This window comes from Prunus persica, chromosome G2, assembly GCF_000346465.2.
Source record: "Prunus persica cultivar Lovell chromosome G2, Prunus_persica_NCBIv2, whole genome shotgun sequence".
NCBI lineage: Eukaryota > Viridiplantae > Streptophyta > Magnoliopsida > Rosales > Rosaceae > Prunus > Prunus persica.
Genome location: NC_034010.1, coordinates 24,483,832 through 24,498,594, shown reverse-complemented (window position 1 = coordinate 24,498,594; position 14,763 = coordinate 24,483,832). Strand labels below are relative to the sequence as shown.

The 14,763-nt window shown below is 35.6% G+C and overlaps 2 protein-coding genes across 5 annotated transcripts; one reads left to right on the top strand and one right to left on the bottom strand.

Moving 5' to 3' along the window:
- LOC18787084 lies at positions 273–3,104 on the top strand. The gene is made up of 3 exons (XM_007218693.2): positions 273–581; positions 941–1,337; positions 2,471–3,104. Exons 1-3 carry the CDS (start codon positions 380–382, stop codon positions 2,757–2,759), a joined length of 888 nt encoding a protein of 295 aa, XP_007218755.1. The 5' UTR covers positions 273–379; the 3' UTR covers positions 2,760–3,104.
- Positions 3,781–9,982, bottom strand: LOC18787356 (phosphomannomutase/phosphoglucomutase). 4 transcript variants are annotated; one of them, XM_007220481.2, is made up of 18 exons: positions 9,716–9,982; positions 8,524–8,748; positions 8,191–8,257; positions 7,881–8,064; positions 7,248–7,300; positions 6,993–7,081; positions 6,569–6,805; positions 6,243–6,307; positions 6,043–6,103; positions 5,833–5,950; positions 5,681–5,762; positions 5,509–5,581; positions 5,375–5,436; positions 4,972–5,067; positions 4,651–4,805; positions 4,457–4,553; positions 4,275–4,352; positions 3,781–4,206 (listed from the first exon to the last, which is right to left on the bottom strand). In XM_007220481.2, the coding sequence occupies exons 1-18, from the start codon at positions 9,720–9,722 to the stop codon at positions 4,096–4,098; spliced, it is 1,860 nt and encodes a 619-aa protein (XP_007220543.1). In that variant the 5' UTR covers positions 9,723–9,982; the 3' UTR covers positions 3,781–4,095. The 4 variants fall into 4 exon arrangements, with proteins under 4 accessions (XP_007220543.1, XP_020413620.1, XP_020413622.1 ...); XM_020558031.1 differs by lacking the exon at positions 9,716–9,982 and adding an exon at positions 9,553–9,647; XM_020558033.1 differs by lacking the exon at positions 8,524–8,748 and having other exon boundaries at positions 9,716–9,980.

Sequence of the window (14,763 nt, the reverse complement as noted above, 5' to 3'; positions counted from 1 at the left end):
GTTTTTTTTGTCTGAGTACAGACATTACCTGTACGCATCCAAGATTTGCATGTGAAACCTACAAACATTCTTATGACACAACAATATCTTCACCATTTACAGGCTTAAACTTACACCACAGAACATGGATTTTATCCGTTTAACAAAACGAAGTAAAAAAAAACATGGGTTTTAACTTTTAACCGAAGTGAAATGAAAGAAGCAGAGATTCAATTCCCACACAGCACACGTGTGGAGTGAAGGTTAGGTAACTTGGTTAATTTTGGCGTCAACAACACAGTGGTGCCCCTCAGAAGTCTCATAACTGAAACAAACACCCAAAAAGAAAGAATCTGCGATTCCTGATAGGGAGAGAGACACAAAACACAGAGTCCAAGAAATGCGGACCATACCGTTGGGAATATCAGTATCCCCATCCTCCATAAACAGCTCCTCCAAAACCACCTTTCTCAACAGTCTCAACCTCAAGAGACCAAACCCACTTCCTCTTACTTCTACTTCTACTTCTTCTAGGGTTCCTGCCTCCACCTCCACCTCCACTGAGGATGATGATTTCTCTTTTCTTTCCTTCTCCAAATCTGGTGGGTACACCCAAGTTTCTGTCTTTTGTTACATATATACTTCGATTTCTATGTAAGAGTATGTTGGTTTATGTGAACTATTGTTGGCAGTTTTGGGTTTTTTGTCAATTTTAGTTGTGTTGACTTCTCTGTTGGGTTGCAGACGCATGTACATATGAATGATCATCAGGATTGGATTTCATTTTCCTTTTGGTTTTTTCTGATTTCTTTTGGCAATTTTACAGAGGTCTAGAGCAGGGGAAAAAAAAAAGATCTTTTTATAGTAAGAAATAGTGGAGCTGAATGATTGTCCATTATATACTCAAATTGGAACTTGGGTATAGAAATCCCATTTCGATAATTCTTGTTTTTGCTTGTAGGAGTATGCAGAGCCAGTCAAGTGGCTGATTTATTTCCAACAGTGTCTCCCGAGATTGTTGTCCGGGAGGCCAGGTTAGAGGACTGTTGGGAGGTGGCTGAGACTCACTGCAGCTCTTTCTTCCCTGAATATTCTTTTCCTTTAGATTTTGTTCTGCGGATTGACCGGCTGGTAGCGATGCTAGCCGGATTTTCTTTGCCAAATGGTTGCAAAAGGACTTGTCTCGTTGCTGTCATTGGCAACTCTATTGATGAGACTTTTCTCTTTGGAAGTGAAGATTTCAAGATTGGTGGTTTTGATGGGAAGTTCAGTCTCAATAGGAGGTATGTGGCTGGGATATTGACAGTGGATACTGTTGCTGATTTTCTTCCTAGAAAAGGACCTCTCCGGCAAAGAAGGTGAGTTCATTGCACTTTCAAGAGGTTTTCTTTTTAAAGCTCGTGCAGCCATCTAGTTTACAAGTACAGTTAAATTTTGGATGAAGCTGATGAAAATACATTTTTCTTGACCTTGTGTAACTTCATGTAGAACACCAGATGTTTATCATCTTATTATGTGAAATAACTTTCCGACCTGTAATATCAAACAATTATTAGTTAAAAACGGAAAGAACAAGATCTTCAACTTTTGGTTAGATTATTCATCTGTTGTGTTCTTCACTGATTAGTCTGGAACCACAGATAGCTTTTGTCAGCTGGACGAAGTCAAGTCCTTGCATTGGAATTATTTGGTTCTCCATACTTCTTTTTACCTCCAGTACTAGTCCCCTCCCATTACTGAGGTTCAAACCCAGGATCTTCAGCTTGCCCGTTTTATGGATGTTACTTACTGTCAAACAGAGGCTCTACTCCTAAATATTCACTGGAGCCTAGAGTAGTCTTATAAATATAAATATATGAATATTTTTATGCTTAGTCTTCCATTTTGCTTTTCCTTTTGATTTATGGTGCTTATGCTATATTGTAATGTTATGTGTACTAATAAGATAGTTTGATGTGGACTTATATTATGCATTGAGGATGCGTTGAGAATATTAGAGAGAAATAAGAAAAGGTATCAGGATGGGATGGCAAGCCAAGCTCTACCTCACCCCCACCTTGTTTCCTTCCATATCCATTTATGTATGGCTGTGTCCGGTTCACTTCAGTGCATCAGCTGCTGCAGCTCAAATATTCTTTTCTTGTGTGTGCATACGTATTGAGTTATACATCCAGACTGTCAGAAAGCTAGTTGCTGAGAGTGGGAAGAACTCTCTGATTCATCTGATACAATGGAAGTGATAATGGGGTGGCTAAACCCAATTGCCTAGAACAACCATCGGCCTCAAAAATAAAAGAGAGAGCTAAGCATGTTATTCAGTTGTAACATATGAGAGTTCAATTTTAGTTGAAAACAACCCCTTTACTGGTTGACTTTAAATGTTCATTATAAAGTATGGCAAGTTTCATTTGAGGTCAATATATATTTCTGAAATCAGGTTCATCTAGCATATATTCTTATTTACACAAATGTATGGATGTTTTAATTGCAGGACTGGAGTTGCATACGTATCAAATGTTGCTGTCCGGGAGAGATTTCGACGAAGAGGTATAGCTAAGAGGCTAATAGCAAAGGCAGAAGCTCAAGCCAGGAGCTGGGATTGCCGTGCCATTGCGTTGCACTGTGACTTAAACAATCCTGGGGCTATAAAGCTGTACAAAGGCCAGGGTTTCAGAAGCATTAAGGTGCCTGAAGGAGCAAACTGGCCCCAGCCGAAGACCGCTCCGGATGTTAGGTTCAACTTCATGATGAAGCTTCTCAACACCAAGGCTGCTACTTAGACTATTTTAGGAACATGCGAAGACTAATAAGACAGACAAGAAAGACACGCCGAAGGGAAAAACAAAAAAGAAATAGGATGTTTGAGCATAGGTTGTACATAAATTATGTAAGCAAAAGGGTATGGCTAAAAGTCTAGTGGCATTGCACTCTGTCAATGACTATTTTTTGTTGGATCAACGCTAATTTGTAAAGCCCTGGCAACAAGTTCAGGAAGATGATATTTGGTGGGGCAGGTATGGGCACCCCTGCCCCCATTCTTCATATGTTGTGAAGGTGTACTTCTACCACCCTCCAAAATCATCTGTTACAAGACTGGTTTTATATGCACCAAATGATCTTCCTAACGATGGCCACATAATTGCAGTTTTTCTTATAATAAAAAATAATTAGTTTTCTTCAACCCTCGGCAACAGGGGACGAGATTTCAAACCAAAACCAAGGACAACCATGGTACTAAAAAGAGATTTCTAGTACTCATGATGCAGGATGCATAGGACCAAAATTTATTAGTTTCCTAATATATTTGTTAGTTTCCTAAATTCTCTAGTTTTCCCAATTCTAGTAGGATTTCTAGTTTTCCAGATTTCCAGATTTCTAGTTTTAAGTTTCCTATTTTATTTGGGTTAGGATTTCTGTTTAAGCAAGGAATTTTTATCATATTATATCTAGATTTTAGTTTGCCATAAATAACCCCGTGTAGTTCTTTAAAATTCAGATTTTGATATTGAGTAAACCTTCTCTTAAAACTATGTGATTTTTGTTCTTCTCGGTTCTCTGATTTCGGTCCTTTCTTTAATCCCTTCGATCTATATTTTCATCTCCTCAACCTCCAATATTCTTCTTGTTCTACTGTTCTGCACTTTCTTTCATCTTTCGATCTATATTTTCGTCTCCTCGATCTCTTATATTCTTCTATGTTCGAATGTTTGAGTGCTTAATCTAACACCTAGGGCTGTACTACATCAACTCAAAATCTGAAAAGTAGAGAATGAAGGAAAAAGAGGCCATGATCACTAAACATAGAGTAATGTCTCAAGGCTCGTATTGAAACCAAATCAAAATTGCAACTTATTAGCATGGACAAGCAGATAGAAAATCTCACTAGATGCCACTTAGAATTCCACTTTATTTAAGTGTTTATAACTCAAAACCTCAAAGGTAAACTCAATTTTTGTACATTGGGTTCTAGTACCATTCGTGGACAAATGTCTTCAAGATCCTGTGGTGCCTAACAAGTAACAACCAATGCCAAAGTTGCAGAACGCCCGAACAAAAGGAAGTACATCTCGGGCTATGAAGATGCCGAAGGATTTCCAACTTGAATATACCTAAGGTTTACGATGCCTGGACAAATTTGTCTAAAGCAGATGTATCCAAAGCTGAGAACTCCTTCAAAGCAGCACGCACAACATTTCCAAGTAACACAGCGTCATTGTTGCTTGGTGCCTGCAGTGTAAAAATTGTATTAGTTGCAGTACATTTAGAAATGATTGCAAGTGATGAGTTATGCCTACCTCTATGTTGAGGGGAAGTACAGGATCATGAAGTGAGAGTCTAAGAAGAAACCACCCACCATAGCCGGAAACTCGGACCTGTTTCCCAGAGTAAGTTGGGGGAGCATGAGTGAAATATACCAAGTACTAACCAAAATGGAAACGGACGCAATAAAGTCAACGTTAACCATTAAGAAACTTACCCCTTCATAGTTAACAGGTGCTTTTTGAAGCTTTGGATCTGAGTCAATATAGTTCTCCAAATGTTTCAAAACTGCTTCTCCATAGTCTCGGAAAGATCTAGAAGCATCAATTTATCAGCAATTACAAAGCAAATACCCATGCACATAGACGCACAGAACAAACTCTTAAAAGAGTCTCATATTTAGTAGCATACCCTCCTTTAAGATCTTGATGACTTTGATTAATCTTTAATCTCAATTCCACTGAAAAAGCTGGTTCCTGAAGACCTTCTAAAAGACCAGTCAAAACTTTGCTGCCACCAGTCTGCCCTGAAGCTCGGGCTGAAGCAATTTTATTTAAAATTTTGACCTGCACATAATGCCATAGAGGGTAAATTCAAACAGCAGGAGCAGTAGCAACAAATCCCACCAGAAAGACAAAGATTTATGTGCAAATTTCATAGATCACGGGATTGTATGTCAATCAATCCAACATGTAAAGGAGGCCCTACTATAGTGTTACATTAATTGCCTACCATGAGGTATGCACCATCATCAAGCCAATGGTTTTCCTTGAGAGCTCCATGGCCACTAGTCTCAATAGCCAGATGAGATTCCTCACCGACGGAGTTCTGTAATCAATATCTACTTCAGTTGAAAAGCAAAAAAGAATACACAATAAGACAAGAATTATTAACACAATGCTCACTAGAATGAAAGGTGGGATATAACAGTTTATTTTACATGCACGTTTAGAATAAAGAAAACAATATGCATAAGGAAAACACTATGCAAAGATCAAAAGGAACAGAAACAAAATAAAAAATGAATATTTGAAAGAACATGTCTAGGGGTTGGATGCAAGGTCTTCTTCTATTCCTTATTCGTTTTTATAAATCATAAATGGTGTGAACAAGATAACTAGACAGTCTTTCTCACCAAACGAATAGCTTCATCAATGACATTCTTGTAGCCTCTTTTGAAACGATGGTGCTTCCCCCCTACAAGAAATTGCTAATTATCAGTCATTCAATACAACAAGAGAAGTATACCATTTACAGTTTTCATCATACCAAGTTTCTTCTCAATAAATGTGGTAAGACCATCTGAAGTCACACTATCTGTAACAATAGTTGTTCCAGGATGCTAGGAAAAAAAACAAAAAATAGTCATCAATAGAGGAAATAGATAAAATGTCATATTGAAATACAAGAGCCTTGATGAAAATAAGAAGACAAATCTTACTTCCTCAAGAACAATGGCAGACATTAAGGCAATGAGACGATTACGATTGAACTCAAGGCCGGTTGAATCCACAGCAGCGGATCTAAAAGAACACTTATCAGAAAGAGGCAACCAATAGAGTAAAAATGTTTTATGGGTCAGTAGAAACTTACCTATCGACGTCTGTATCAAATATGATCCCCAAATCAGCCTTGTTATCAAGGACTGCTTGGGTGATAGCTTTCATTGCAGTTTTGTCCTCTGGGTTTGGAATATGATTTGGGAACATACCTGAACCAAGAACAAACTTTAAAATTTTAAAAAAAAAATCCGATCCCTGAATAAACAACATAAATATCCCACCGTTCAATAATCAATATTACCATCTGGCTCCAAGAACTGACTACCAGAAGTGACTGCCCCAAGAGGTTCAAGCACTTTTGCCTGATATCATTGAAATAATAAACTTGATCAACTTGATAGAGAGTTAGCTCCCTTTTACCATGGTAGCTGTATAAATGGCTATCAGTAGAGTGTTACAGCCATGAAGTAAAAAAACAATATCCAAAATAAGAAAACTTACAGCAAAAAATCCTCCTGCTCCATTCCCTGCATCAACTACAATATGGAACCCTTCCAGTGGCTTCTCTGAGATTATATAACAGCACAAAACAATTGAAAGGACAGTCTTTTAAATGAAAGGGCAATGAAAGTGGTGATCACAGAAAATTAAATGGAAGAATCCTAATAAAATATTAATAGTAACAAAATTTCTATAGATGCAGGAGCTAAGGGTGTTGGATACTGAACAAACAAGTCAAGTATAACCAACATCACACTTCATGTTAGGGATGAAGTGATCATCTGCAAAATAATTCTACCAAAATCACGATTTCATAGACTTGGTACCTATATTTCCTGCAGCTTTGCGAACTGCCTTTACAAGATCAGATGTATATACATTCATGTAATCAACTCTCTTTACGGATGCAACTGCTTTTCCTTTTGAACTCGTCAACCCTTCTGCTGTAAATTTATTATATATATCTGCAGCACGCTCTAAGATGTTTTTAATGTCAGCTTTCCCGAGCCCTCCAGCATTTGTGAAAAATTTGAACCCATTCCTGTTGTAAGGCAAATGACTTGCTGTTGAAACAATACAATATATTAGACTCTACATCAGGGGAAGCCAAACTTATAGAAAATAAAAAATATAATCTCCAAAAGTATGCCAGAACTTGCTCCTGCGATATCTCATTATGGAGAAACAATAAGACCAGAACTCTAAGTGGCATGATATCACATAGTTTGCACATGAACATGTGTACCGTACCTGTTATCATAATAGATCCATCGACAGGACATAAGAAAGCATCATCTTCAGTTACTGTGCTATTAAACATTGCTGGTGTGGATGCCAGTCTACATAATGAAAAACAGTTTTGATCAATATCCGGAGCAATCAACACTTAACTGGTCATACATAGGCCATCTTCATGCAACATGACTTCCAATCCAAATAGTCATTACCTTTGCAGATGCAAAAGAGTTTATCAACAAAATAAAATCATAGAAATTCATCACCTACCCATATTGAACAACATCCAGACCGGCACCAGCAATTCCTCGTGAAATTGCATCCTGGAAAATAATTTATCAAATTGACCCAAATTGTCAATGCTTAAATAAAAGTAGTTCTCAGTAAGAATTTCCAGATATGTTTTTGAATTATTTAGTGTGGAACTTTTCAATGCATCATCTTTAACACATAGAGGCCAGTATATTCCAAAAGTTTAATTCTGTTAAATTTCGTACAACACCGAAAGTTATCAGAAACTAAATATGAGACAGGTTACTAATCCAAAAAATCTAAGCAGTACACTCATTTTGACCTAAACAGGACAACTATGCTTGATGAACATAACAAACAAGATATTTTTACTTTCATATGAGTCCTCTTCTAATGAACCTGCAATTTCAAGTTCCCAACATCTATTTTTTCTTTGTTTTTCCAATTTGAACAATAGTTGTCATGTTTAAGTTTACAAATTTATTGCTAAAATCTTATCCAAATGAAGCACTGAAAAGACACTTGGTAAAACATATACTCAAGAAAGTGTGTAACACATAAAGCATATTTAACTTATAAGTCCAAAAACTTAAATACTAGAAATATAAAACATAAGCCAAACTCCAATATAATGTCAAATTTAGGACATACCTCTAACTTTTTCGCAGATATTCGAGAATCATGGCCAACAGAAATGCTCAAACGTCGTGAGCCATCAGCTTTCTTCTTTTCCAATAGCCATGCAGCAAAACCAGCCGCTATTGCTTCTGAAACAGGTTCAGTCAGATTGAGTGGTTCTCCTTCAACACCAGCAACAGCAACACCTCGAATATCGCTGTGTATGAGAACATCAGTGCACAAAGAAATATACATCAGATCAATAATTATTAAATCTGTGATGCGCCCAAAAAGTTAGAAATTTTGTAATTGGAAGAACACTGTAGGTGGCATCAGTTGTCACCTTCCATTTTGAAGCTTCAGAAAATCAACTTTGTCAAGATTTGGCACCGCAGCGGTAGATGGAGCAGCTGCAAAGAAAATCCCAAATGAATTTAATAATCTAAAAGGTAACAATTATAGAATCATAATGGGAAAGTTGGTAAGAGATCCAAAAATAAAAATTTCACTTGCAACCTGGGCTGTCAAAACAACTAAATAAAAATGCCCCCAATGCCAAAGAAATGATTTTTTTTTTTATGATGAGGATAAAATACAAGAGTAAGTACTCTAAGGAAGTCTAGAACACTAATTTTGCATCTGATATCAACCTTGATAATGAGAGTCTAGAACAGACCGTTGCAGTGAACAGTTCTTCGGTTTACAAAACTGCTCTGGTATTTTGCGAAGTTGCGCAATTGCATGGAAGGAATGGCAGTCCATGCTAACTTCCCTCGCTGGAAGGGAAGTATGTTGCGCATAAAAGGGGCATAGTTGTCCCTTTGATAATGGGTGTCGAACTTCCTACTTAGTTGGTAGCACTGTGACACAGAAACATTTTCAACAATCTGCCCTGACATTGCTGCATAGAAGTTTTACAATTTTATCAGTTTTCACGGTCATAATATTAATCAAGGTAGTTTATTATGTTATTTCTCTTGCATTTTTCCCCGCGAGTGTAAATAGCTGTTTGTCATTCATCATTTCAGACTATAAGACAGCAATCTCCAATCCTTTGATGCAAATTTAGGGTCTAGCATATGACTACCACATAAATTATAGACAAATAACGCATTAAAGGTTTCTTTGAGCCTTGAAACCCATCTCCAAATTTCATTAAAATTAGTTCTTTATCAAGATGATGAACTGCACAATATTTGGTATTCTGAATCACAGTATAGGAGCACTAACATTTGGAATAGGAGAGTTTGAATTGCCATCATCTTCTTTGAAGTTTACATGAATTGTCATAAACTTAATATGTATCATGTCTAACAGTTATCGAAGTAGTGGCATACAATGCGATAATTACTTGATCGAAAATTGCACAACAACAAAGCACATATCAAGCTAATAGCAGAATGAAATAGTGTATCATCTGAGCAGAATATATAGACCGCACCTCATGCCACTGTCAGCCAAACACAGTTCACAACTTAAAATAACCATTGAATGCCTACTTTTGTTTTCTTTTATCAATATTCTAATTCTACTCATTAAGCAATAATCGAAACCAACTTCAGATACAAATTTATAATAAAATAAAAAATAAAAAACCAATCACCCGGTTTATGTTCAATAATCTAGCTGCTAGGATTGAACTTCAAACTATCAATTGGCAACTTAATTCCCAAAGGACCCAACTTTATATTGTCTAATTACATACATCCAGAAAGAAGTGAATTGATCCTGAATCAAAATCGTCACTGTCGTAAAGCAAAGCCACAGAGCAAAGAAGAGCTTTAAAAAAGAAGATATATTTATGAAATGGGAAAGTTATGACAATGGATACTAGATGAAAATTTCACAGCAAGAAGCAAAACTTTCACCTTCCATTTCATAAACCAAACTGCGCTCGCTCGTTCAGAGAGGTAGGCGAAGAAGCCGATGGACACAAGCAGAACACCGTGGAAGAGTTGGTGAATGCATATATTTGGCCACCGCCAGCTGGCTATTGCATTTTATTTTGCCTACAAGTTCCGATCAATTATTTTATTGTTTTTATTTCAACAAATAGTAACGCTATCTACTACCAACAATCTCCTTAACTTGAAATAAAGTTGGTGTTTTATGTACCGAAAAAGAAAAATAAAGTTTTGTGTTGTTTTTTGATACAAGTGATACTTAAAAGAGGAATCGAACTTAAAATTTCGGGTGGATGATAAATACAACCTCTTTACGATAACATTATTTGTTGGAAAGAGGACAAACTACGTCTAGAAAAACCTTTTGTCATGTTTCAATGCTAAAACGTAGGTTTTTAACTTTACATATTCTGGTTGATGTCTTGACTCTTGAGGACAATTCGTGTAGAGTTATCAACTCTATCTTCTAAAAGTGTCGTCTACAATAATAAGACCATAAACAAGTGGTGAACTGAAATCCAATATACCCAAGTGGTGGACGTCACAAGAGGAGAGGACTGAGGTTGGGTTAATCCATGAATTGAGTTTTCTACCCAAAAAAAAGAGTTCAATCAAATGAGTCCACGAAAAGAGAGGGCCTAGCTCGAGAGGTGATTCCAAGCAACATACCAAATCGGCCCAATCATCCACTGGGCTGCTCTGTGGCTGTCGGCTAACCCAATCATATAGAACAAAAAAATCTTATGCTAATTAATTGTTCCAATTAGATGTTTTGACTCTTTTGCCCAAGATAAAGGTTTTTCTTTATTATATTTTATTATTAAATACAAGTAATAATCTAAATTACTGTAAATCACTCTAGTCTATAAAAAGGGAATTTGAACTTAGATGCAAGGAGATAGACTCACTGTCCAAACTATAGATTTAAGTATGATAACTAATATTATCTTATAAACAATACGAAATTCATCCATTTAAAGCGTGCGTATTTAGGTTCCTAGAACCAAATACGAAATTCAAATCTCTACCAAGTAAACTTAGGAAGGAACAATAATGACAAAACGAATGCTATAAATCATAGAATTATATCCCATCATACATTCAAAACAAATCATAGCTAGTCTGGCAAAGGCCCATCACATTGTTTTGGTAGAATATAGCACCTAGAAATTAGACACAAAAAAAAGCACCATGAAAATCTTATACGAAGATAAAAAATGACAAAGTTTCTTTCTTAACCCTTATTAATCTTTTTTGTGCCATTTGATAATGAGAACCGGGAAAACATCATCCTCTCCACTCTTCCTCTAGTTGTTTATCAACCATGAGGTTTTTAAGTCTTTCATAAAACTCCCTCAGAATTTTGAAATTACATAAATACCCCCAAATGTTTTAATTGTTTTTATAAAACTCCTTTTTGTTGATTGTTCGTCCAAGAATTGTTGCTTTCATTACAAAAAAAATTTATACAAATCACAAAGTTAGCCTCAATGAGTATGTGCAATCTAATCTCAAAGGGTAACTTTGTCATTTGAAGAAATATTTATTCTATAAAATCATAAATCTTTAGACGAAAAAGCAATGAAAATGGGTTTTGTGAAAACAATTTAAAACCCCAAGGGGAGTTCGTGTAATTTTTTAAACCTTAGTGGTATTGAGAAAACACCTAAAACCTCAGGGGGTGTTAGTGTAAATAATTCTATAAATTAATAGCACACCAACAAACAAAAAAAATCTAAAGCATATTCTAGTTAGGGCAATTCAACTACACACCTTGCTTGCTGGCCGAGCCCTCTTTATCTATTGTGTCATGAATACATCAGAAGAAAAAAAAGATACTTAGATTTAGGTCCAAAACGATAAGCTGATGTTAGGTGTAGTCCACGTCTTTCTTGTTTTAGATGTAGGTCCTTTAATTTTTATTGCTTTTTTTGTTGTGTTGATTTTACCCTTGTAAATAAGGAAAACACGTTTAAAATCCAATTTAATGCATTATTTCCTTGTAATTGAATTTTAAAAATTAAAATTTGAATTAAGTTTTTGATAATATTAACCTAATATGGATGAAATATAATTTAATCAATGAAAGTTCAGACCTACAAATTATACCATTAATTAGACAATCACCCATATAAAATTATGTACCTATGCATCAAGTAAACACTCACATATTAAAAACATAATATGTTTAAATTGATATTGGTGGTGTTAAAGCATAACAACAAATAAAAAATTTGAGAAAAAACAATTAAAAAAATAGAACTATTTATGACGGTTTCTTAAACAATAAGTACCTGATATATAGGTACAACTTTCTAACGTAACTAATTACTAGGTAAATATGAGATTATCTACCTAATTATTAGGTAAATGTGAAATTATAATGTATTACTAGGTAAATATGAGATGATATACTTGACATAGCATGTGGTATAGAAATGTGGGATAAAAATGTGGTAAGTGTAGCATTACTTATTTTTTAATATACTACCTATATGTCATGATATATAATATTGTGTGGCAGCCCCGATCTTTTGGACTACAGGGGTTCAAGAGATTGTAACATCCAACAGTTCAAAAAAATTTCTTAAAAGGAGTGCAAGAGTGAGTGAACCGTTAAATTTACATCCAATGGTGAGTGACCACAAATCTCTTGAACCCCTGTAGTCCAAAAGATCGGAACTTGTGTGGATTTGATCAATGCAACAAACAAAGACATGGGAAATGGAGAGAGAGAGAGAGAGAGAGAGAGAGAAAGCCAACGTTCTGATTTTTTTTTTTTTTTTTGGGGACACATAGGCGTCTTCTTAATTAGGAATGATAATATAGTGCTATTAATTTGATCATGAATACAAGTAATTGAATGGTAAAACTAAAAAAGAAACAAACAATGTAATATACAAATTCATTATTGTTAGAAGTAATTACTTTGTTAATTAATACCTTAAAATCAAATTCTTTCCCGTTTTCAACCAAAAGGTAGTATGGGAACAAAGAAAAAATAATATCTAGTCAGTCTACTAAAAAAGGAATGTAATCTTATGTAAGGACTACAATATCCAACTAATAAGGCATCTCTTCCAACAAAAAGAAAAAAAAAGGAAAAAAAAAAAAAAGATTACATCCAACTATAAAACCCTAAAGCCTTACCCAGAAGAATAAAACCCTAAAGAAACTCAAGACGCAAACTGAAGTTGATCTCGCCAACGAGGAGGAGGAGGAGGAAGCCTATTAGAGCTCTGAAAGGGTGAACTGAAGAAAATAAATCAGGTATGCTTTTTACTTCGTGGATGTCATTATTATGTTGCTTACTTAAAGTTCCAACCACGACTTGCAAGGGTGCTTTCATGATGATCTTTTGCTGAAGTTGTTTTCTAGTCATGCTGATCTTTTGGAATGCTCTGAGTCTTATTATTTTCTTGTTAAAACCAGTTGAGTTCTGAAGGCCTTTTTGTTTTCAGCATGTCAACTCTCAAGTGTAGAAGTAGACGACGAAGAAGGGATGGGCGAGTAGTTTTTATATCCGAAGAAATCTTGTTTCAAATCCTTGCAAGATTACCTGTGAAATCTCTTATGCGGTGCAGATGTGTTTGCCAATCTTGGAAAACTTTAATTAGCAGCCCTGATTTCATAAGCGCCCATTTTGAAACAAGTGCCATGAAAGAACAATGCGATCATCTACTTATCTACACTAACTAAAGAAATTGGTCACCTTTTGTGCTGAAACCAAGTGTTCGGATTTAAGGCCAACATTTTAGTATTAATAAACTAATTTCCGAGTTACATTTTCGTTCATAAACTCCAAAAATAGTTGTTGTTATCCTGGGTGAGGTCTTGAAGATAACACTTGTAGAGTTATCCTCTCTATCTTCCAAAAAGTATCGTCTATAATAATAAGACCATAAGCAAAGGGGTGTCTTGTCCGCAGTGAACTGAAATCGAATATACCAAAAGCAAAGTGGTCGAAATCAGAAAAGGAGAGGACTGAGGTTGGGTTAACCCATAAAATGAGTCCACCAAAAGAAAGGACCTAGCTCAAGAGGTGACCTAGTTCCAAGAGAACATACCAAATTGGCCCAATGGTTACTGTTCTAACCCAACGATTTAGAACATTTTAATAAACGCTGTCAATAATCCTATGCTAATTAATTGTTCCAATTTTGAGCCTTTTGGCCAAGGTTGAGGTAGAGTCTGGTTACTTTGAAATTTAGTAAAGTTATGAACAATAAGCTACATATACCACACTAAATCACACATGTCATAGATCGAGTTAAGATTGAATCATAGATACATCTCACTTGTATAAGAGATTTGATAACGACGTGATCCATAACTGTGGAGCAAATAGTTTATATTCTTCATAGAAAGGGAAGCTTCACAGGTCACTCCCTCATCATATATAAGATCTTAAAGAAAACTTTGAATACATGCAATCACTCGCAAACCACACGTATCAAGTTAATTCACGTGAAATTTAAATTCCAATGAATTTACAGTCCATCCAAGGTTAAGCAGCTAAGTAGTACAAGTAGGTTTATTTTTGACTTTATACGTAACAAATCAATAGAACATGCTGACTATCTACTCTAAAAAGCACCAAGAACCCTTTTGATTTGGCCTCAGGTTTTGTTGTACTTCTAAAATATTCCACATGCTCAACCTTCGCTTCAGAGTTAATAAACATATTAAAAACAATTATAAGCAGCACGAACACGATGTTGTTTGACAAAGTTTTGAGTTGACTTAAGCCTTGAGTTTCTTTTCGCATGCAATGCGTGCGGGTGAATATAAAAACAGAAGAGCAAATGGAAAACAGGTTGGAGTTTTTTTGCAAAATCCTATGTCGAAAATCTGATCGATACAGTTGACTAAGGGGACACATCCATGGAAATCTTGGATCTTGGTCACTAAAATAACATTTTGAGAAAAGCACAGCACCATTGTAATCCTAAAATGAGTTCCCATTTTCAAAACTACTGTCTAATATTATTGTTGACTAAGCTGGTTTTCAT

Coding starts and splice junctions, on each gene's coding strand:
- LOC18787084 (XM_007218693.2), top strand. CDS start 380: ATGCGGACCATACCGTTGGGAATATCAGTATCCCCATCCTCCATAAAC. Junction 582..940: donor TCTTTCCTTCTCCAAATCTG/GTGGGTACACCC, acceptor TTTTGCTTGTAG/GAGTATGCAGAGCCAGTCAA. Junction 1,338..2,470: donor GGACCTCTCCGGCAAAGAAG/GTGAGTTCATTG, acceptor TTTTAATTGCAG/GACTGGAGTTGCATACGTAT.
- LOC18787356 (XM_007220481.2), bottom strand. Junction 4,806..4,971: donor ATGATGGTGCATACCTCATG/GTAGGCAATTAA, acceptor CATTATGTGCAG/GTCAAAATTTTAAATAAAAT. Junction 4,554..4,650: donor CATCAAGATCTTAAAGGAGG/GTATGCTACTAA, acceptor TGATGCTTCTAG/ATCTTTCCGAGACTATGGAG.